Source organism: Corvus hawaiiensis, chromosome 25, assembly GCF_020740725.1.
Source record: "Corvus hawaiiensis isolate bCorHaw1 chromosome 25, bCorHaw1.pri.cur, whole genome shotgun sequence".
In the NCBI taxonomy this organism is placed as follows: domain Eukaryota; kingdom Metazoa; phylum Chordata; class Aves; order Passeriformes; family Corvidae; genus Corvus; species Corvus hawaiiensis.
In genome coordinates this window covers 2,054,390-2,076,386 of record NC_063237.1, presented here as the reverse complement: position 1 = coordinate 2,076,386, position 21,997 = coordinate 2,054,390, and the positions used below count along the sequence as shown (strand labels likewise).

The window sequence follows — 21,997 nt, the reverse complement described above, 5'->3', positions numbered from 1 at the left end:
GGGGGCTAAACCTCCCCTTTGGGATGTTCGGCCCCACATTCGGGGCCCTCAGGCCAAGGCAAATCCCGGGTGATGGGAGGGAGGGGCTGCGGGGACCCTGCCCTGAGGGGGCTGCGGGGACCCTGCCCGGATGGCCCCCGCCCATCACAGAGCCCCGCCCATCAATAGACCACGCCCACCCCGTGACCACGCCCATTCATGGCCGCGCCCACTGCGCGCCCCGCCCCTGACCACGCCCCTTCCGGGAAGCCCCGCCCCATCCGGCAGCCGCACTCCGCTCCTGCCATGGCCGCGCCCTGCGGCCACGCCCCTTATTGCGTCATGGCCACGCCCCCTCTCGCCCCGCCCCCTCGCCATGCGCCCCGCCCCGGCGCTGCCGGAAGCTCCGCCCCCGGAGCGCACGTCACTTCCGCCCGCTCGGTGCGCACCCCCATCATGGCGGCGCCCTGCGGCTCCTCGCAGCTCCCGCCGGCCGAGCCACCGCTCCGCGTCCCCAAGATGGAGGTGCTGTCGCCGGGCTCACCGGGCGCGCTCAGCGACGGCAACCCCAGCCTGTCCGACCCCTCCACGCCCAGCGGCGCGTCCCCGCTGGGCGCGGGGCCGGCGGCCGGCGGGGCCGCGCTGGGCGCCCGCGGCGGGGCCTCGCCCTCCGTCTCCTTCTCGCCTGGCGGCGCCGCCGCCGCCGCCGCGGCCGCCGCCTGCCGCGGGATGTCCTGGACGCCGGCGGAGACCAACGCGCTGATCGCCGTGTGGGGCAATGAGCGGCTGGTGGAGGCGCGGTACCAGCAGCTGGAGGGTGCGGGCACCGTGTTCGGCAGCAAAGCGCCCGGGCCCGCCATGTACGAGCGCGTCTCCCGCGCCCTGGCCGAGCTGGGCTACGAGCGCACCCCGTCCCAGTGCCGGGAGCGCATCAAGGTACCCTGGGGGGCGGCGGCGCGGCCCGGGACGGGAGGGTGGGCCGGGGCTCCCCGTGCTCGGCCGCCCGCCCGCGGGTGGGTCAGCTCCCGGGGCGGTGTGTGGTCCCTTTCCCGGAGAGGTGTTCTCCTGAGCATTCTTTGGTGCTGTGTCTGGGGCACCGTGTCCCGGGAGTTCAGTGCCTTCAGGATCTGTCCTGAGCGTCCTTTGGCGCTGGCTGTGGGCATCTTCCTGGCTCAGCCTGTCCTTTGGCCCTGAGTTTGGGGTCACCGTGTCCCCAGGGCTTGGCCTTTCGGGGTCTCCACGCTGCAGTTTTCTGGAGCATTCTCTGGCCTTGGCAGGGTTGTCCCCGAGACTGAGTCCAGCCCTTGCCCTGGGTGCAGGGTATCCCATTCCCTGGCTCAGCTGCCTGGCTCCCCGTGGTGTCTCCTGGGTGCCATGTCCTCTGGGTTCCTCCCTTGCACCCGTAGCCTCCAGCAGCACCTTTGGGACTCGTCCCGTGGGTTCAGTTCCTCTCGTGTGGGTGGGCTGTGGCAGCATCCCATGGTCCTGAGTGGGGACAGACACAGCATCCCAGTTGTTTGTGTCTCCTCATGGGGACAGCCCCAGCAGGATCCGTCCCCTGGGTTTTTGGACCACCACATCCCCTGGGTTTTCTCCTTTGGCCCCGAGTGTTGTGGGTGCCATGGTTGACTCTGTCCCCTCACGTGTCCTCCAGCATCCTCTGTCCGTGAGGGGCTGGCTCTGGCTGCTCCCTGTAGCCCTGTTGGGAAAACAGGCCTCCCAGTTGCCCCAGTAACAAGGGGAGGCACTGGTTGCTCTTGCACTCCTGGCTCTGTCCTTTGCTGTGGAGTTGTTTTGTAGAATCCGATAGCTTCCCTGGCTTGACAGGAGCGTGCTGTGGCTTCACAGATCTCTTGAGTAACTGATGAACAGCCCCGTGGGCTGTATTTGGCAGAGAGGTCTTTCCAGTTCCATCATTCCCTGGGAAAAAAGGGCTGGGTGTGGTGCCTGGTTTGGGAGCAGTCACTGCGTGCATCCTGCTTTTACAGAGAGGAGATATTTGGGTGGTGTGGAAATCGCTGCGGGGTTTGAGTTTGTAAATGTGGATGATGTTTGGGAGGGTGAATTGCACGCTCTGATCTCCCTCTGGCTCTGATTTCTCCTTTCCTGGCCCATTAGGCTCCTGCAGCCCCCCCAAATGCTGATGGAGTGCACAATGAATGTGTTGTTATTGCTGGGGCTCAGGGGGGTGGTTGTTTCTCCTTTCCTCTTCCCATCCCTTAAATACACCTGTGCTAGCCCAGCTGGGCTGCAGCCGTCCAGGTGTGTACACCTGGGCTGCCTTTAATTTGCAAAATCCATGGAATAAGGGATGCTGCAGCATCAGGAATGCCTGGGAGTAAGTGCAGGATTTCCACTTTGATCCCCGTTGATTAGAACAGCCTGTCCTGGAAATAGATACTCAAAACAATCCCGCATTCTTTAGAAGTTTGGGTTTCTCAATGTGTTTTCCTCACATGTGTGTGTATTTGCTGCTCAGGGATCTTTTTCCCTTGAGCACATCCAAATATTTTTGGAGAGGAATGTTGCTGTACTGTGAACCCTCTTGGAGTCCCTCGTTCTCCTGGTGGCTTTCAAGGTGCTTGTTGCTTGAATCAGCTCTTCTGCAAACCTGTGGGCTTTGCCAGAGGCAGATGCATGATGGAAAAATTCCTGGAGGGGGTTTGGCTTTGTCCATTGGTTTTGGGCTGTGATGGGAGTCACTGCAGTGACTGAGGCCCCCAGCCCCAATTTTGGGGGATGCTGTCGGGTTGTGAGGAGTCATCTTGCTGTTAGAACAGCCCAGAACTGGCTCTTTGGGTTTGGACAGTGCTGTTGGATGGAGTTGATTGTGGGAGCATTTTGGTGACTCCCAGCAGTTTGAGCTCCTTGCAGCTGAGGGTTCTCCCACTTTCCCTTCAGAAGTGAAGCTTGAACACATCTTTGCCCCTGAAATGTTCAAACTTGGAAGAAACCACCCACCAAACAGCAGTAAAAGAGCTCAAGGCTGATATTTGTCACCAAGAGCAGCTCCTGCCAGACCTGTTAGATGTTTCTAGATTGCAGTACATCGGGATGGGCTCTCCTTTAACACTGTAATGCCCAGTGAGGGCCTTCATCAGCACAGTCATCTGGAGCAGCAAAAATGTGGCTTTTCCAAAGCCTTTGGGCTCTCAGTGGGTTTTGGCCTGGACTTGCTGGGAAATGAGTGCTTGTTGAAAGCTGGGAGTTCTCCTGGGTGCCAAGAATTTACCTTGTTACAGGGGTTATGGAGATAGTTGTGGTAGCTGTTGCCAACTCTAAAATCCCAGTTTTTGTAGGGTTCCAGGCAGGATTGGCTGCTTGACGTTTTGATGGTCCACCACAAACAGAAGTCACTTCTGGATGTGGAGGGGTCATGAGTGGATTCCTCTCTGAGACAGAGCAGGAGGACTGTCATGTGCTGTGGGAACAAGAGGAGGGAACAGGCACTTCAGAATCCTCCACACTGAAAACAGGACTGGGGAGATGGTGATGAAGGAGCACATAGCTGCGTTGTTCCATTTATTACCCAAAATGTTCAGTGTTTCCAGGATTTTGTAGGATACTTAATGCCCATCAGGGGACAGAAGCATGAGGCTTTGCTGCTGGATAATGAATGGTGCTCCAAACGTTCCAGGTTCAGCTGGTTTTATAAATGAATCTTAGATAAGGACGCAGTACTGCTTTCCTTCGGAACACCTGCGTTCCCTGGACACAGCCAAATCTTGACTCTCAACAGCCAGTTGAGCTGGAAAGGAGCAAAGCAGCTTGTAAGCAGAGGGTTTTCCAGTTGTATGGCATGGATGCATTTTCTCTTAATTCAAACAGGGTGTGCAGAAAGGTCCCAATGCAAATTTTTGCCCATCTCCCACCATCTGCATGTACTTTTCTGCACATCAGCAGCTGGAACGAAGCCGCTGTCAGGTTGGAGCTGCTCTGGAAGGGTCTGTTTTAAATTTAGGGATTCACATGTAACCGTTTCAGCAGCTTTTCCTTTGGAAAGAGACCTTGAGTCCGACTTGGTGACTCTGAGGTAGGTGGCTTGGGGAGCTCTGCGGTTGGGAGCTGTAGGAAGAATGGAACATCTTGATTCCTGCCAGTCGCATTCCCAGAAGAGCTGTCTTGTGCACCACAGCGTCCTCATCCCAACAAGTCACGTTCTGTCCTTAATCCTTGCTTGTTCAGTGATACTCTCTGTTCTTTTCATTCAGCCCTTTCCTATTCCCCACGTTCCTGAGCACAGATTTAGCCTGGTTTGCCTGTCCTGAAACTCATCACCTTCCCACAGCAGCACATGGAGAGCTTTTTAGTTTTCAGGTTTGACCTTAGAGCCAGGGTTTTAAGGCAGGTCATGGAGTATTTGGCCAAACCCTTTCCAGCCTTGCTGGGATCCTGTGTCCTGCACTGGGCAATGCTGTTTCAACCAGGCAGCAGGAGGTTTGCTGGGAATTTGAGCATGGGAAAATGAGCCCTTGCCTTGTGCTGTGAAGCTGTTGTGTGAAGGCCATACAGCTTGGAGACCGCAGTCCACAGGGCACATGGAATATGTTCCATAGGTATGCTGGAACTTCATCATTCCATCCTCTTCCAGCCATCCCAGGTGGCTGCAGTGACGGGGGATGTTCTGGGAAAGCTCAGGTGAGCTCGGGTGTTGCAGTCAAGGGGCGTTTTCAGGCTTGTTTTGTTTTAAAGGAATGTTCTTGAAATAATGGGCTCCAGTTGTTTCTTCAATACCAGATTTTAGGCCTTTTTTTAAACCCATGGGAGAATTTCCGCTTCTTTTGCTTGCATCTTTATGGAAGGTGGAATCAAAGACTCATCCTCCTGATGGCACATTGCTCAGTTGGGCTGAGAGAGCATTTCAGGGCTGGAAATCCTCTGGCTGCAGGCGCAGCTGGAGAGCCTTTCCCCAGCAGAGACAAATCCCTTCTTAGAAGTTGCTGTTAAAACTAATTTGGGGGCATTTTTAAAATGTCATTTCTTCAGCTACTGCAGAAATGTGAGTTCTGCTTTCATTTTGCCTTTCCCAGAGTCAATGCCAACCCATTGATTCAAAGAGAAGCAGCTCCAGCATCTTAACTCCTGACTGCAGGAATTTCCAAGTATCACTGCCAATCCAGTTCTGCTGTTGTTGGTTTTTCTGTATGAGACCTCCTCCTCCCCCTAGATGGGTGACTGGAGGTTTTGGCTGGGTTGTGGTTGTCCACAAAAGTAATTTGTTTTTCAAAAGGAAAATAAATACCTTGAAGATGTTTGTTCGGTGCTCAGAAAGAACATAGGCACAAAGAATAGCTGGGAGTGCCACAAACCCGCATGAAATGGGAAGGGATGGAAAATTACACCTGACTATGAGCTGTTGGTATTTCTTGCTTTAAGCAACACTAACGTGGTGATGGCAGGGCTTGTTTGTAAGGGGGCTGTGGTTTCAGCTGCTTTGTGATGTAAACAATCTGTTTGTAAATCTTGCATGGAGTGGTTTTTTAAGGCAGGAAAGCTGCTCCAACAAAGCTGTCTCAGAAGCAATGCTTGCTGTGATCTAGTGTGAGCTGCTGGACATTACAGGATTTCTGCCGGAATTCCATCCCTAGGTCCAAAGTCGTGTGGAGTGGGTGTCTTTGTAATTCAGAGATCTCAAATGATGGAGCATTGGTGCATTTCATAGCAACCAGCCAACCATCCACCTTCAAAGCAACTTTGATTTGAGCTGACTAGAAAGATGGAGAGGGACTTTCTACAAGGGCCTGGAGTGGCAGAGCAAGTGGGAATGTCTTCCCAGTGACAGGGCAGGGCTTGATTGGATATCAGGAAAAAATTCTTCCCTGTAGGGGTGGGGAGGCCTTGGCACAGGGTGCCCAGAGAAGCTGTGGCTGCCCCTGGATCCCTGGAAGTGTCCAAGGTCAGGTTGGACAGGGCTTGGAGCAGTCTGGTCTAGTGGAAGGTGTCCCTGCCCCTGGCAGGAGGGTTGGAATGACCCTTTAAGGTAGCTTCCAACCCCATTCCATGATTCTGAGTTTCTGTTTCTTTTGAATGTGGTTTATCTTCATCTTGAGTTTATCTCGGTCCCAGCTCTCTGTCCCATTAACTCCCTGGGCTGTGATGTGTGCAGGTGTTCAAGTTACCTCCCATTCTTCCCTCGGCTTAAATAGATTCAGATGTGCCAGGTTTGCCAGGCTGGGCTGTTTCTTGCCATTCCTTGAATCCTTCCCAGCAGCCCAGCTTCTCACTGGAGGATCTCATGTGCAGAAGGTGGGAGCAACCTTCTGTTGACATTTATAGCTGGGAAAAATAAATTCTTCCATGACAAAGAGCGGATTTATTTGTTTCAATCCTTTGTGGGGCTGTGGCAGAGGAGCATTTCTGGGATATGAGTGTCACATGGAATGAACCCTCTTGGATTCGCTCTCAGCCGGGGCATTTGCAGGGCGCTGTTGTGCTGGTAGGAATCTGGCTTGATTTGCACATGCACGACAAGTGTCTTTACAATCCAGTGGCTTCTGCAACCGTGTTGTGTGTTTATAATACTCTGGTCTGATCCTTCTGGTGTACTTGGGCCATCCACTGCTCATTCCATGGGTGCAGAGTGATTCCCAGAGGGAGCCGGGAGCGAGCTGGTAGGTTCTCTTGTTGAGACAGGAACAGTTGATGGTCAGGAACTCATTGCAGGAGGGCAGATTTGTGAAACTTGAGCATTAAAGCTCATTTAGGGAGATTTGTGAACATTAAATCCTAGATTGAACACACACATTTTTTTCCTGTAGTGATCTCTGACTGTGGAGGACTTGGGAAGATGTTAAAAATCTTCCTGATTCTTGCACTCTGCTTCAAGTGCTGTCACAGGGGCAGATTCCTGCTTACCTCCCTCTTGCTGAGAGTATAAATTTGGGGGCCAAGCAGACAATGGACTGCTGTGATCTCGCCTGTTACCAAACCTTTCACCACTAGTGCTGAAAATTTGAGTTCAAACCACTTTTGGTATTTCGATTTTTTTCATCCAGGCTTCTGCAGTCTGGGTTTTCCTTAAAAGTCTGGTTTTGTGAGTGGAGTAGTGATGTTTATCCTGATCACAGTAGATGCATGAAACTTGAAGTTTGATTTTCAGAATGAGCTTGTTTCTGAAGGCAAGGTAACCTACTCCTTCACTGCTCCAAAGTAAGTAATGTTTGAACAGGTCGTGCCAGGAGCAGGTTGAACCTTCCTCAGGCATCTCGTCCGTTTAGGCTGGATATCAGGAAAAGGTTCTTTCCCCAGACAGTGGTTGGGTACGGACACAGGTTCCCCAGGGAATGGTCATGGCCCTGATCCTGCCAGAGCTCCAGGAGCATTTGGGCAACACCCTCAGACACGTGGTGGGATTGTTGGGGTGTCTGTGCAGGGCAGGAGTTGGACTGGATGATCCTTGTGGGTCCCTTCCAACTCGGGATATTCTGTGATTCGGTGACCTCTGCAAGCTGAGCTTTGTCTGGAAGACCATCCACTACATCTAAACTCTTTACAAAGTTGTTGGCTTGGTGGGTCTGGGGGAGGGTTTTGCTTCTCTGCCTTCTCAATCTCTAACAAGTTCCTATTCTTTTCATCCAGTGCTGGTTTAAGAAAACCAGGAGCTCAAAGCATCGAGAGACAGAGGTGCCCAGCTGCCAGCCTTTCTGCAGGCAGTGCTGGAGTCTCCTCTCTAGGGGTCTGGCTCAATTAGCAACAAACCCCTGAGAAGGGTCCGAGTATCCTCAGCATTCTGATAGCAGCAACCAATGGAGCATCTTCCCAGGTAGCCGATTTGAGCACACAGCACTGTGGGGTCTCTTGTCACAGCACCACACGCCACTGGTTTGCTCACCCTGATGGGACACAGCCTGTTAAAGCCCAGCTTCGTTTGCTCTTGGCTGCTGGCACAGTCCTGTCTCATGGGGGCTGACCTCTGCAATTGGCTGTGGCGCTTCTGTAAATAATTCCTGTCCAGGCAAGAGCTTTTTTTTATTATTATTATTATATTTAATTGTGATGTAGAAATTGGCAGTGATGGCTGCGAGTTTTTGTTCAGTTCCGGCTCTCACTAACAAAAACCCGTGTCTGCCCTGCCTCGACTGACATCCCTACCTGTGTCTGCCAGGGTACCTTTGCTTCTTCGTTGTCCAAAGAGAGCTCTGGTTTTTACCTCAATCAAGAGGGCATTCCCATCACTTTTTTACTGTACTGGAGCCAAATCCTTGAGGAAGTCCTTATGTGTTTGGGTATCAGGATACAAGCACTCCAGGCTTCAGAAGCTGTTTCTTTTGTCCCAGTGTAGTTTCATCTTGTGTTGCCTGTGAGTATCCTGGGATGATGAGGGAGGGAGCTGTTTGACAATGCTGTTCTTAATTTGGGATATAAAGCTGAGAGCTCCTTTCCATTAAGTAAAAGAGCAACTTTGAAGCTGAGTGTTGTGCTGAGTGGTGCTCTGGGACATCAGGAGCCCTTTAGGCTGCTATCAATTAATCAGCTTAAACAGATGAATGTGGACATAGCCGTAGGCCACCAAAGTGCTCTGCAGAGCCCATAGCTTCTCCCTGAGTAAGAGCACGTCTCAGATCAGGGATCTGGAATTCCCTGTGTTGGATGACCTCAGGTTATATATGAAAAGCTTGCTGTGGTCTGGTTCTCCCTCATTTTTTTGCTGGAAGGAGGACCATGTCTGCAGCCTTCCTAAAGGTTTTTCTCATCCTCATCCTGCAGTTCCTGCAGAGCTCCAGGTTCTTCGGTGGCTTCACTTGTAGAGATGAGGACTCGTGAGTTAGAAATGGTGAGAAAATCCACATTGAGCTTTGTGACTGTCTCCTCCTTTGGTTTTCCTAACTATAAATTAAGCGGGGATAATATGTGTTCGTGTTGCAGGCAGTGTTGCAGAACAATAAGCAAAAGCCTCGGTCTCTTCCAGTCTGAGCAGTCACTGGGCAGTGATCAGGTCTGTTTTCAGTTACTTGTCCTAAATTTCCTGCTTTCTGTATCTGTATCAATATCTGTATGTGCACTTCAGGAACCACGGAGCAGGAGTTGAGCTGGACACCGGCAGGAATAGAGGAGGTGCGTAAGAAAAAACCAGACCTTAGATCTTGGAGATCAGAATAACCTGGTGAGAGAAAGGTTAAGGATTATAAAATGTCCAGATTTCCTGAGGTCTGAGCAATTATTTAGGTCTTACCAGGCTCTCTGAAGAAGAGAAGCCTGTGGGTTTACATGAAACAAGGCCGATTTATGGTATTTGGAGGGAACATCAGGAAGAGTTGTAGGGTCTGCCTGTTGGAGACACTGGGGAGAGCCTCCAAGAAGAAAGAGCTAGCAGGAATCTTGATTCTCCAGCACACAAGACCAAGGAGCCACCAGCTGCTTGGCCACAGGTTTTTTGGTGCTTTGGAAAGCCCTATACTTGAGATTTTCTCCCTCAAATTTTAGGTTATCTGCTTCCAGAAGTGGAGGTAACACAGCCAGGTGAGCATCTGGGCAGTAACCCCAAAAGTATCTTGACCTGTAAGAGTAATGAGCAGTGACACTATTGCTCATTTATTTTCATCCCCCTTTCTGTGTTGCTCCCTTTAGTTTTTCTACTAGTCTGCATTGACTTGCTGCTAAATTATTTTGATAGTAAAGTAAGCCAGCTTGCAGCCTGACTGAAATAATTAATTACTACTAGGCTACAACCCAGTGTGGGATCCTCCATAACCCCACTGGTGGGGAGAGGTGTTTGAAGCACATGCTGAAAATAGAGTGTGAAAATAGAGTGGCTGATGGTGTCGGGCATTCCCAGAGGGCTTGGCCAAGAGTAGGGATGCTTTGGAAACAGTTTGTTTTGCTTGAAGGCTGCTAGTAAATTCAGCTGGAGGCTCTAAATCCATGGTTTTTAACTCCTATGGAGAAGCTGGGGCAGATACAAGAACTGGAGTTTGGGAAATATATTTTAAAAAAAATCTAACTTGGGTGGATTTTAGAAAGAGTCTGGGAGTGAAATGACTTCGCCCTTATGGCTCGGTGAGATTTGAGCTGAAAGGAGAGAAATTGGAGTGAGAAAACTGAATTCTAACAACCAAATGTATCTATACCCCAGTCTGAGGGAAGCCTCTTCGCACCAGTGAATACCAACAGGTTTCTGGGCTGGGTTTTGGTTCTAGGTTGCCACAGCGGCTTGTTTTCCACCCTGCTCACAGACAGAAATATAAAATATGCTGGTGTCCATCCAAAGAGGATCTGCCTGTTTATCCTGAGGTAGTTATGGCAAAAGTGGGAAGAGTTCCACTTTAAACCGTGGAATAACTCGTGCCTGTTGCTGCCTGTGTGTTTATCTGGGTTATTTTTTATTTTGTGTTATTTTCGTGTGTTTTTGTTTAAAACAGCAGGGTAATACTGACTTGCTGCTTAGCGGTTTTGCTTCTGCCCCCAGGGCTCTGAATCTCAGGAGGAAACTGGTTAGAAATGTATCCCTTTGCTGCTGATGCTGTTAAACCAGTGTATGAGGAGCATTAGGTAGGTTCCAGCTTTCTGGAGTTTTAAAAGTTCCTTTCTTTGGGGGGAAAAAACACAGGAATTTTTGTAATGATGTGTCCATTACAGTCCTCCTGCAGAAAGCAAGGTAACAGGACTAGTTCTTCCCAAATTAATGCCTCTTTTGAATTCCAGAGACAGCTTTGCCATTCAAGTTAGAACCTTGGCAATCTGATAAATTTAATTAAAAAAAAAAAAATTAACGTTTTCTAGCAGTTTACCAATCCGAAAAAAACCCCAAGACCCGGCAAACCTGGGGCATATCATTGTCTTTCAAAATTAGAGCAGTGGTAGAATTAAAGCCACGCTGAGGGTTGTGTAGAAAGTTTTTTTTACCCCCAAGTAGTTGTCTTTTGCTCCAGATTAGGGGGAAAACATGGATGGAACCATAGGCTTATCCAGCAGCAGTGAAGTGGCCGAGCCCTTGGTGCAAGATGCCAAAGGGATCACCAAAAGTGGGTGAGGCTTTGGCATCTGTGTGGGAGGTTCTGCCGCAGCTCTGTTTGAGAGGCTGCTCATACCAAGCCACCTCAGTGCTGTTACTTACTTGATGCTTGATATCAAAGTCTGGGAACTGGGAGCATTATTGATTTGACCTCTTTTAAATTTCAGCAGCTTCACAAGAGACAGAGTGAGTTAGTAAGGAATGCAAAAATATGTAAGTAATATATATATTTTCCTAGCTGAATAGCTTAGGCATATCCATTTTGTACCTTGTGTCTTCTTAACAGAGTAAGGAAGGTTGGACTGTCTTTGCTTTGGGGGAAATCTTTCTGTTTTCCTTTCTCTCTCCTCCCTGCTTCCCCCTCTCCAAGCTGTGGGCGCAACACCAGCTCTGCTTTCTCCTTCTCGTAGTAGGTGTGCATTTTCCTGGCTGATTGGTGTCTCTGACTGGGGGGCTCTTGGTATTTTTATTTTATTTTTTTCCCTGCATCCGTAGCAGATCCGGGGATTTTTTTTTTTTTTTTTTTTTTAAGTGGGAAAGAGAATAAATCACCCAAGTTAAATCTGAGGAATCTGTAGCTGCTGCACAACTTGTCCTGTGTCATAGATGTTAACGCTAAGCGGGAATGTCGGATATATATGATGCTTCCTGGTGGGTGTAGATTAATTTGGGAGCATTGCTCATGAGCGTGGGGCAAATATGACCTGCAGAAATAACCCCCAAAGCCCTAAACTCTGCCTGTGGGACTGTGTGTGAGTGCCTGTGTGCTCGTCCAACCCCACACCCCTGACTGACCTGCTGGTCTCTCTCAGACCCTCCGCAGGTGCTACAGCCGCGTGAAGGAGCACGGTGTTGGGAAGAGGAAAAGCAGCTACACGTTTGAACAGCTGGAGCAGGTGTTTGGGCAGGGAGGATGGGACTCCCAGCCCTGCCAGCCCGTCCTCATCAACAGCAGCGGCTTGTACCAGGAGCTGGAGTCGGATGGCAGCACGATGGAGGAATACTCTCAGGAGGACTGGGGAAACCACAGTCAGGATCTTCACTGCTACCAGACCGGCGAGCAGGAGCTGGGTAAGAAATCCCATAAATCCCATCTTGGCACATCTCCATCCTTGGATTTTACCTGTGCTCGTAGCTGTCTGACACATGCATATCTCAGTACCAACTTTCACCTCTCGGACAGAATGTGCTCACAGTGCTAAACACACCCTTGGGGAGAAAAGGGACAGAAATTTCTCAGTTAATCAAAAGCAAACCATGGTTCTTGAAGTCCTTTAGGGTCAGGACTGGAGTTTGAAGAGCTCGGCAGGAAGGGCTGTGTGGCCAGGAACAGTGGAGGTGACACCTTCCCTGTCTCTCCTTCCACTCTCAGCTTTACTTTCCCTCATGGGATTCCCTTTCAGTGGTACCTGGGTGTTACCATTCAAACACCATGTGCTTAAACTGTGAACAAGACTTCAGCCTGCTGCTAGCAACACCAACAACTGTAAAAATGTTGCTCTTTCTTATATATCCTGATAAATTGGTATTAAACACGTCAATATGTTTATATCCAGAGGTGTGGCCTTTTTAAAATGAAAAAATAGCAAGCAAGCTCACACTTGATGTTTGAGACCTAAACCAAATTTCTCCACGTGCTTTCCTTGCCTGAATTATTGCTGTCTCTGCCTAAAAGTCAATATTTTAATTAATTTGGAGGTTTAATTGTTGCTTGTGGCTTTCTGAACTTTGTTCAACAGATCAGGGTACCACATTCCTGATAGAAAACACACTCCAATCTGAGCAGTTCTGGGAAGAAGTGGGTTTCTTGAGGCAAATTTCTCTCAAGGTACTGCTCTTACAGGTGTCTGTTCCTCCCTTACCTGAGCAGGGTTTTTCACAGCAGAAGCTTTAAGTTGATCAGATCACAGGTGAAGCAGGTGAATTGTATAAAGGCTTTTTCCTCCCATTTGTAGGATGAAAGAGGGAGAGGAGATGCAGTTGGGTATCTGTACACGTCTGTGTTTGGGGGACTGGTGAGTCAGGATGCTTTGAAAGAGCCTTAGATCGCAGTTTAATGTTAAAATTTGCAAGTTGGCTGTTAACCGCGTTCCAGTTCCTCAGACTTCTTCCCTGGGGGATTTAAAAGTCAGAAATATGTGGGAGAGAAACAGTGGGGAGAAGAAACGTTACAAAACGTATGTAAATGATGGCTAATTCTGTCTGGTATGGCTCGTTATGGTGAGTCAAGCTGGGATCTCCTGGTTTGTCACCAGTTTCGGGGACATTTGCGTGTGCTCGGGCTGACGATGCCCTTCACGCTCAGAAGTTGTGAGCAAAGCACTTGGCACACAGCATCTAAATTGAACACAGATGCAGTTCTGCTGCTGCTTCCTCTTGAAATGTACTATTGGAAGCAGGATTGCTTTTTCTTGGTTTTTTTCTTGAAACAATGCAGTTTGCAATTCTGTCGATGTGTGATTTAGCAGGGGTTGGAGCCTTGTCCGTGAAAGGTTTTGCACTTGCAGAGAGAGATTCAGATTTTAACTGTCCATATCTCTTCCAAGTTAAAGAAAAACCCAATCAATTACAGAGGGCGTAAGAGCTGGAGCTGTCTCATGCAGAACTCCAGCAGACTGCCTGGCTTACGAAGCAACTCAGATTTATTTTTTATTTAATTTCAGCCTCTTTAAAAAAAAAAAAAAAAAAAAAAAAGCCCTAAGAACATTATTTAAAATCTAATTATGTGTTGGAATTTTACCTTTCAGATGAAATGCCTACCACGAAAAGAACATTAAAGATAAAACAGGAATCTTCAGAAGACACGCAGTAAGTAATTTATGAATGTTTTACCCTGGAATGTATTTCCCTGGGGATGTTGTGCAGGAGGGAAGGATATTTGAAACTTCTGTTTATAATTATAAATACATTGTGCAAGACTATTCATACAGTTGAATCTGCTTTATGCATTATTCCCATTACCTCAGAACAGCTGAAATGCTTCACAACTCTGTTTCTCCTTGGCTTTGCCATTCAGCAAAGGAAATGAGACTTACTACGTGGATGTGAGGACTTAAACCACGGACAAAACCCACAAGAAAAGCTCCTTTCCTTGGTGGGAAGGCACGCCAAAGCTTTGGAGTCTCTGATTTTCATTTTTATAACTTTCCAGACCTTACTTGTAACCTTTTAGCTGGGTTTAATCTAACAAACACTGGAGCCTTTTAAATGCTTTGATCATGCGAAGCTCCCTTTCCTCTCCAACAATAACACAGAGCATTCCCAAAAATGAAAGGAATTGTGCTGTATTTACTCTTTCCAGGGCTACTTTCTGCCAGCTTTTAGGGGTGGTTGTGGATCTGTCTGCAGTGGGAGTGAGCCAGGCTCACAGACCCTTTGGGGTGTGTTGCACACAGGAGCTCCCACACCAGTGGGTTGTAGTGTCACCAGGGTTTTTCCATAGTGGAAAAGGAGCTGCTGTAGGGTAGGAGGTCACCAGCACTGGGAACAGCAACAGAACATCCCTGATGAGTCATCTGTAACAGAGGCTTTGTGATGTAACTCAATGAAAAAAAAAAATCCTCTAAAAAATGTGAAATAATTATAAATAAGTAAAAATAGAAATAAAATTAAGATAAAATAACTTAAGAAAATAAAAATAATTTTAAAGCAAAAAGAATTAACAAGAAGCTTCCATGGCAGTGGTGTAGCTTCATCAGACTCCTCACTTCAGGTGGATATTCACATAGCCAAAGGTGACTTTTCTTCACGTGGAGCAAATTCAGTTTAACAGCTCAGGGACAACCTGGAAAAAAGTAACTTTTTTCAGTATAAATTTTCTTACTGCCTCTTTGAACAGTTTCTTGGCGCTGTTCTGGAGTAATTTTACCTTTAAGGAACTGCATAGCAAATAATGCTGAATTTTCTGAGGTGAAGGCTTGGACCACACAAATCGTCTCTTCCAGGTTTTAAGTGTACATGACCAGCTGAATTAGATTTTGGTAAATGAGACCTTTCAGAGTTTTATGCTCATTTCCCCCCCCAATTTCTCTCTAAAATGCAGTGGAGTCTCTGAACTCTGGGGCATTTTGTGAAGCGTGCTGACGATAAACTCATCCTGCGTGCAGAGTGGAAGCACAGAGCATTTTCCAACACACAGATTTGCTGAAAGCTGCTTTTCCCCTTGTCTGTGAGGAGAAGGAACTTGTAAACTCTGACTCAGTAGGTTAAAAGCGATCAGAAGATGCATAGCTAATACAAAGATAAGCTGAGTATTTATTTATTATCTTGAAAAAATAGAATTTCATCTAAAAGCCACAGTAGATAAATAGTTGCCAAACTCTTTCACTTCTTTGTGCAGCCTTTTAAAATGCAGATAGCCTAGTTCAAAGTCGGGTTCATCTGCCTTCTTGGTCAAGGGCAGATTTTCAGCAGAAATTGTCTCCATAAATCATTCAAATTCTGGTGAAACTTGTGATGTGCTTGTGGACATAGAAAAACAGAATTCTAGAATGGTTTGAGTTGGAAGGGACCTTAAGGCTCATCTCATTCCAACCCCCTGCTATGGGGACACCTTCCACTATCCCAGGTTGCTCCAATCCCCGTCCAGCCTGGCCTTGGGCACTGCCAGGGATCCAGGGGCAGCCCCAGCTGCTCTGGGCACCCTGTGCCAGGGCCTGCCCACCCTCCCAGGGAACAATTCCTTCCCAATATCCCATCCAGCCCTGCCCTCTGGCACTGGGAAGCCATTCCCTGTGTCCTGTCCCTCCAGCCCTTGTTCCCAGTCCCTCTGCAGCTCTCCTGGAGCCCCTTTAGGCCCTGCAAGGGGCTCTGAGCTCTCTCTGGATCCTTCTCCTCTCCAGGTGAGCACCCCCAGCTCTCCCAGCTGGCTCCAGAGCACAGGGGCTCCGGCCCTCTGATCATCCTGGTGCCTCCTCTGGCCTGGCTCCAGCAGCTCCAGGTCCTTCCTGTGCTGGGACCCTCGAGCTGGAGGCAGCTCTGCAGGTGGGGTCTCAGCTGAGCGGGGCAGAGGGGCAGAATCCCCCCCTCCCTGCTGCCCACGCTGGGGGCTCAGCCCAGCACAGGGGCGGTTCTGGGCCAGGGCCTGTCCAGCTCTCACCCACCAGCACCCCAAGTGCTTCTGCCAGAGCTGCTCCCCATCCCTCCATCCCCAGCCTGGATTGATCCTGGGGGTTACCCCGACCCAGGTGCAGCACCTGCCCTCGGCCTTGTTATGCCTCATGAGGTTCCCCAAGGCCACTGACTGAGCTTGTCCCAATCCCTCTGGATTCCACGCCGTCCCTCAGTCACGGAGCAGGAGCACATGGGAGGCGAGCAGGCTGCTGCAGGTCACAGTGCAGTTTGTGTGGAAGCCAGGAGCTGTTTGTCCACCACCGCTGGTGTCCTGTTGTCTCCTCAGATCCCCAAGGACCCGACGCAGCGAGGGCTCCGGGAACTCGCTGCACTGAGCAGTGCTGGGTTAATATTTGTGGTATTTAGTTGTGCTCATAACAGGCAGCTTTTTGCCATCAGCTCATGTAGCCATGGGGAGAGGAATGGATGTGAGCCAAGGAGAAAGCAAGGGATAGGGAATGTCTGCACCAGATTCCCCAAGGACCAATTAATAAATGTGGTGGGGTGAAGGAGGGCTGGATGAAGATAAGGTGTAACAGAGCTCCAAAACACTGAAAGGGCTGGGAAAAAGCGAGTTACAAAGCTGGGAGGAAAAAAGGCCACTTGCAGCTTCAGGGATTTAGTGGAGATAGCTTTTAGTTACAGCACGTGTATGACCTGCCTGGGTGTCAGAGGGCAGAAATCCCATCTCCTCTGAGCTTCCAACAATGTGGGACAGCACAGCTGCCCCCGCTGAGGAATGTGTCTCCAAGTGACATGGAGAGAGCCATGGGCTCCTCTGGGGGGACATGGTAAAGGTCTCCAAAGACCAGAGCCCCTCTGCTCTGGAGCCAGGTTGGGAGAGCTGGGGGTGCTCACCTGGAGAAGTCTCCAGGGAGAGCTCAGAGCCCCTTGCAGGGCCTAAAGGGGTTCCAGGAGAGCTTGAGAGGGCCTTGGGACAAGGGCTGGAGGGACAGGACAAGGGGGAATGGCTTCCCAGTGCCAGAGGGCAGGGACAGATGGGATCTTGGGAAGGAATTGTTCCCTGTGAGGGTGGGAGGCCCTGGATCCCTGGCAGTGTCCAAGGCCAGGCTGGGCAGGGCTTGGAGCAACCTGGGATAGTGGAATGTGTCCCTGCCCATGGCAGGGATGGGAATGAGATGAACTTTTAAGGTCCCTTCCAGGCCAAAGTGTTCAGAGTCTGTGACGTACAGGGACTTCCCACCTTTCACCTTATTTTTGACAGTATAGGAAGCGAAGGGCAATAGGTAACCTGTGTCCGCATCCCATCCTCCATCAGAGGGCTCCATCCCCATGTCGGCTCTGCTGTTGCCTGCCCTTGGCTGTTGCCTCCAAATAAACTGTTTTGAAAAGTGAAATACTACTTAGAGACTTTGAGAAGTGGTTTGATTCACTGCTGGTGTTGGGAAGATGAGCTAGAGAAAGCTCGTGGCTCTTCACTGAAAGCAGCTCTTCTGGGCCCTTTGAAATCTGCTTGGTTTGGAAACAGCGCCTTAGAACAAATTTTCGCCTACTCTTGTCTCAAGTCTTTCCTCATTTGAATTGCAAAAGCTTCCAAGGAGGAAGAAACTGCAGGTCCCAGACTCCAAGCAGGGAGGTGATGGTTTGATGATGAGGGAAAATCCAGCTCTAGGGCACCTTCTGCAGCTGAAAAGTGAGATTGTCCTGAGACACGCGACAGGTTAAACCTTCTGCTCAGCTCCCATTTTCCTCCTGAAAAATGAATCCTATTAACAATATAAATAAAGCAAATACATAAGTACATGTTTAAGAAATAATTTTAAATAGCTGAATGAGTGAAAATGGCATTTTAAAATTAATAAATAATTAAATAATAGTGATTTTTACTGCTTATGATACCTCTGCTTGGCTAAGTCATCGAGATCCTGGATAGAGCCTGGGAAGCCAAAGTATAAGCAAGAAGATGCTAAACCTGAAAAGCAAAACTCCTTAAAATTCGTCTTTCCCTGTTTTCTTTGGTGCTGGCAGTGGTGGGTTCCCTGTGGAAAGCCCTTCTCTGTCTGCTGCCGAAGCTCTGCTCTCCTGCAGTGGTTGCCATTCCCTGCAGGAGCAGTCGGAGTGACTGACGCAGCCGAGCTTCGGCTCTGGCTTGTGCCGAGCTAAACCGAGCAGAGTATTTATAGTGCAGTTAATAAAGGTGGGGGCTTTGCTTGCAGTTCCTCGCTCTGTTCCTCAGCTGTTGAATGAAAACCTGCCCACGCCCTGCTCTCCTGTCTTTGCCTTGGGAAGGGAATAACTGGAGCTCAGCTGCCGTCAGGAGTCGAGCATGTGTGCCAGTGTTGTGTTCCAGCGCTGCCCTGTCCCCTTGTCTGTCCTATCCCCTTGTGCCCAAAAGGTAAACTTGCACTTCCAGAAGCCTCAAAAAGATATTTTCCAAGCATGGCAAAACCTCAGGGAAGCTTTGAATCAGCATTGCCACAGTGTTTGAGTGGAAATGGAAATGGATTTGGGGTAGTCTTGCCAAGGATGCCCAGGGTTTCTCTCCATTGCTTCTGGGCAGTGGAACTGACTCCTCAGGAAGTACGTGCAGTAAGAAACAGAACTTTGATGCTGATGGAACTGGCATTTTTAAAACCCCTGGCACAGACAGGGCTCTGCTCCTCCAGCCAGCCCCTCCTCAGTGCTCTAGAGACTTGGTTACACTCCAGTTGTGGTGGAAATGCACTTCCCAAAATGCCTTTTAAGGTCTTTTTAGGGATCTTCTGGCATGATTGGTACTGCAAGACAGGTGAGATGGATGAGGCAGTGATGGATGTGGTCCTGGTGTTGCTGTGAGGAGGGAGCTATCCCAGCCTGGATGCTCGGAGGGGCTTGGACACCACAGGTGAGGGTTGCAGATGGTGTCCAACCAACCGTCGTACGTCAAACCAGAGCTCTGTGTCCGGAGCCCAGTGCCCTCAGCCTGCTCCAGAGGCACTCCATCACCTGCAGGACAGCCAGCAGTAGCAGAACCTTCCCAGAATCACATGTGTTGTGGTTAGACCTGTAAAAGCAGGGTTTTTGGGGATGAAAGGCTCTGAGGTGGGGCCTCTCCAGCACCGAAGGAAGGCTCTGCAGCTCCCAGTTCACTTTTCTTTGAGCTCTTGTACCCATTGTGATGGAAAAAGACCTGTTCCCCACAGGGATTTGTTGGGCAGGAATGCATCTGCCAGAGTCAGCCTTGGTTGTGGGGTGTCATATCTGCTCTTAGAGGCCTTCGGGTCCCTCACCAGTCTGATGCTGGACTCCACTGGGAAGCTGTTGGGAAGAGCTGGTTTTAGGGAGTTTAAGTGATCTTGAGGAACCTGCAGAAGAAAACCTGTGTCCCCTGGTACAGCACATCCTCCTGGTGGGATGTGGAAGGAGAAAAAATCCTCTTGGGAGTGCAGTGGCCCCCACAGTTCAGCTTTCCAGATGTGGCACAATGGATAAAGGAAGGAGAGTTGCATGGAAAAATCTTCTACATCCCGTTTGTTGGACCAAGAGAGGTTTCCCCGTTAGCAAACGAGTTGCAATATCTTCCTACAGCTTTGATTATAGGACAATAACTCCCCAAATTAGGAGTTCTCCCTGCCAGCTAATTACACCCTAAGGGTCTCATTTATCCTGGAGGAAGCCGTTCCAGCTCACTGCAGGTGCACGTCGATGCTCTCTCCTGATGTAAACCCCTCTCTGAAACTCGCTGCTGGGAGTGAAAACAGTTCTTTGGGCACGTGGGGATTTCTTCATTGGCTCTCTGGAGGGATTGTCCATCCAGCAGCATCCAGGATGTGTCTGGGAGCATCTTCTGCTCCAGGGGGTTGGTCACTTGAGCTCTGTTTCCACCCCAGCGCTGGGACAGAGCCCTTGGGAATGGCTTCAGGCTCCCATTGGGGTTTTTACAATTACAGTCCTGTTTGCTGGCATTAATTTGGGGATAACAATGAGGCAGAAGTGTTTTGAGTGGCAGTTGTGAGTTTGGGATGCAGCACATGGAAGCCCAGGGTTGTAAAGAATGACCCAGTAGTTGAGTGTGTATTTATTCAGCAGGACCAGATACATGCTTCCTTGCAGTTGCTTTGATATCAGGAGGAGTTGGGGTTGGGTTTGTTTTGGTTTTGCCAAGATTAATTTAAAATTTCCCCATCAGGGGGGTTGTTCTAACCCATAAACTGCCCCAGCTATGTATATAGCAGTAAGAAAAATCAGGCAAGAAAGCTGACTGGGATTAATGTTTTCTGAAGGTTGATGCATTCGCTGGGAAAGTTTTTTCAGCTCTGATGCCCTTATCCTTCTCTCCCTCTGTTTCTTAATTTCCAGGAAGCGCGACGTCATGCAGAACATTATGCAAATCTTGGAGTCGGTCCAGTTGAAGTGGGAGCTGTTTCAGAGCTGGACGGACTTCTCCAGGCTCCACCTTTCTAACAAACTGGCCATTTTTGGCATCGGGTACAACACCCGCTGGAAGGAGGATATCCGTTACCACTACGCAGAGATCAGCTCCCAGGTGCCGCTGGGCAAGCGGCTCCGGGAATATTTCAACTCGGAAAAACCGGAGGGTCGGGTGATCATGACCCGAGTACAGAAAATGAACTGGAAGAACGTTTATTACAAATTCCTGGAGATCACCATCAGCGAAGCCAGATGCTTGGAGCTGCACATGGAGATCGACTGGATTCCTATCGCTCACTCCAAACCCACCGGAGGGAACGTGGTGCAGTATTTATTACCAGGAGGGATCCCAAAAAGCCCTGGCCTGTACGCCATTGGATACGAGGAGTGCCACGAGAAACTCCCCTCGCCGCTGGCCGAGCACCAGGCACCCGACCCGAGCAATGAGACTCCAGGGGAACTCGAGGTGCCCTCGCCACAGGCCTCCCTTCGGGTGGACATGGAATCTGCCCGGATTATCTACTGTTACCTCGGCATCGCCGAGGTTCGGACTCTCCAGCAGTGCCTGTTTTTACACTTCCAGGCAAACACTAAAACCTTCAGCAAAGATTGGGTCGGGATCAACGCCTTTTTATCTCAGAACTGCGTCGTAGAGCCCGGTGTCTCGCCCAAATCCATCTACATCAAATTTGTGGAAGTGGAGAGGGATTTTCTGTCTGCCGGCTCTTTGGTAGAGTGCCTGGAAAAAGCCATCGGGTACCCCTTAAAATTTAACAACTGAGCCTCGTCCTTCATAAGGATCAGGGCTTTCCGCCCCATTTTCCATCTCACTCGGATCCAGTCCGTTCACATCCGGGCACGCTGGACTTTTCCGCCTGGAAGCGCGTTTTGGGGTGCGCAGAGGCTCGCGGGGCGCTTCCCCCACGCCGGGCCCGGCTCTCTGGCCGCACCGGCCGGGTCCCCACCGGAGCGGCGTGGCGAGGAGGAGCACCCGGCCCACGAGACGACTGTCGGTACATTCCACATGGGACAGGCTCGTACACACGGCGTTTTCATACAGAAACTGAGGGTTTGGTCTTTCCTTTATTCCACGGTGTCTCATTTGGACGCATCCGTCTCTAAGTGTTACTATGGATCTGACTCAATAAGCAATAGATAATGGCGAGGGAAACCCCAACTCCCGGCCCGGGGACTGTTTTTCAAAGCCACCCTTAGATATCTTGTATATAATTTAGAACTTCACTTTTTTCACCATCGAGTGTTCTCCTCTCTCCAAACAGTGTTGCCTGCAAAGACTTTGGGTTCCGTGATGTATTCCACATCCTCAGTAGCATTACCATATCTGCTTTTATTTTATTTTATTTTTTTAACATTAAAATAATTCCTGGCCTTTTTATTTTTTCTTTATTTTTTTCTGTTTAGTTTTTCCCTATTTTTCTCTCTTTTGTCCTTTTTTATCATTATTTTTCTCTTACTTCTCTCATTTTTCTTTTTTTCTATTCCTCTTTTTTCTTTTCTTTTTTATCTTTTCTTTTTTGGGATTTTTAAAAAATTTCTTTATCATTTTCCTTTTTTTCCTTTCAC

General features: G+C 49.4%; 1 protein-coding gene across 9 annotated transcripts; it reads left to right on the top strand.

Annotated features, from left to right (window-relative positions):
* Positions 1-421: 421 nt before the first annotated feature.
* On the top strand, positions 422-21,809 carry MSANTD2 (Myb/SANT DNA binding domain containing 2). 9 transcript variants are annotated; one of them, XM_048329002.1, is made up of 7 exons: positions 8,766-8,914; positions 8,987-9,033; positions 10,385-10,467; positions 11,098-11,143; positions 11,743-12,001; positions 13,678-13,738; positions 20,342-21,809. In XM_048329002.1, exons 4-7 carry the CDS (start codon positions 11,132-11,134, stop codon positions 21,192-21,194), a joined length of 1,185 nt encoding a protein of 394 aa, XP_048184959.1. In that variant the 5' UTR covers positions 8,766-8,914; positions 8,987-9,033; positions 10,385-10,467; positions 11,098-11,131; the 3' UTR covers positions 21,195-21,809. The 9 variants fall into 9 exon arrangements, 8 of the variants coding, with proteins under 8 accessions (XP_048184953.1, XP_048184961.1, XP_048184959.1 ...); XM_048329003.1 differs by lacking the exon at positions 8,987-9,033; XM_048329000.1 differs by having other exon boundaries at positions 8,987-10,467.
* Positions 21,810-21,997: the final 188 nt, after the last annotated feature.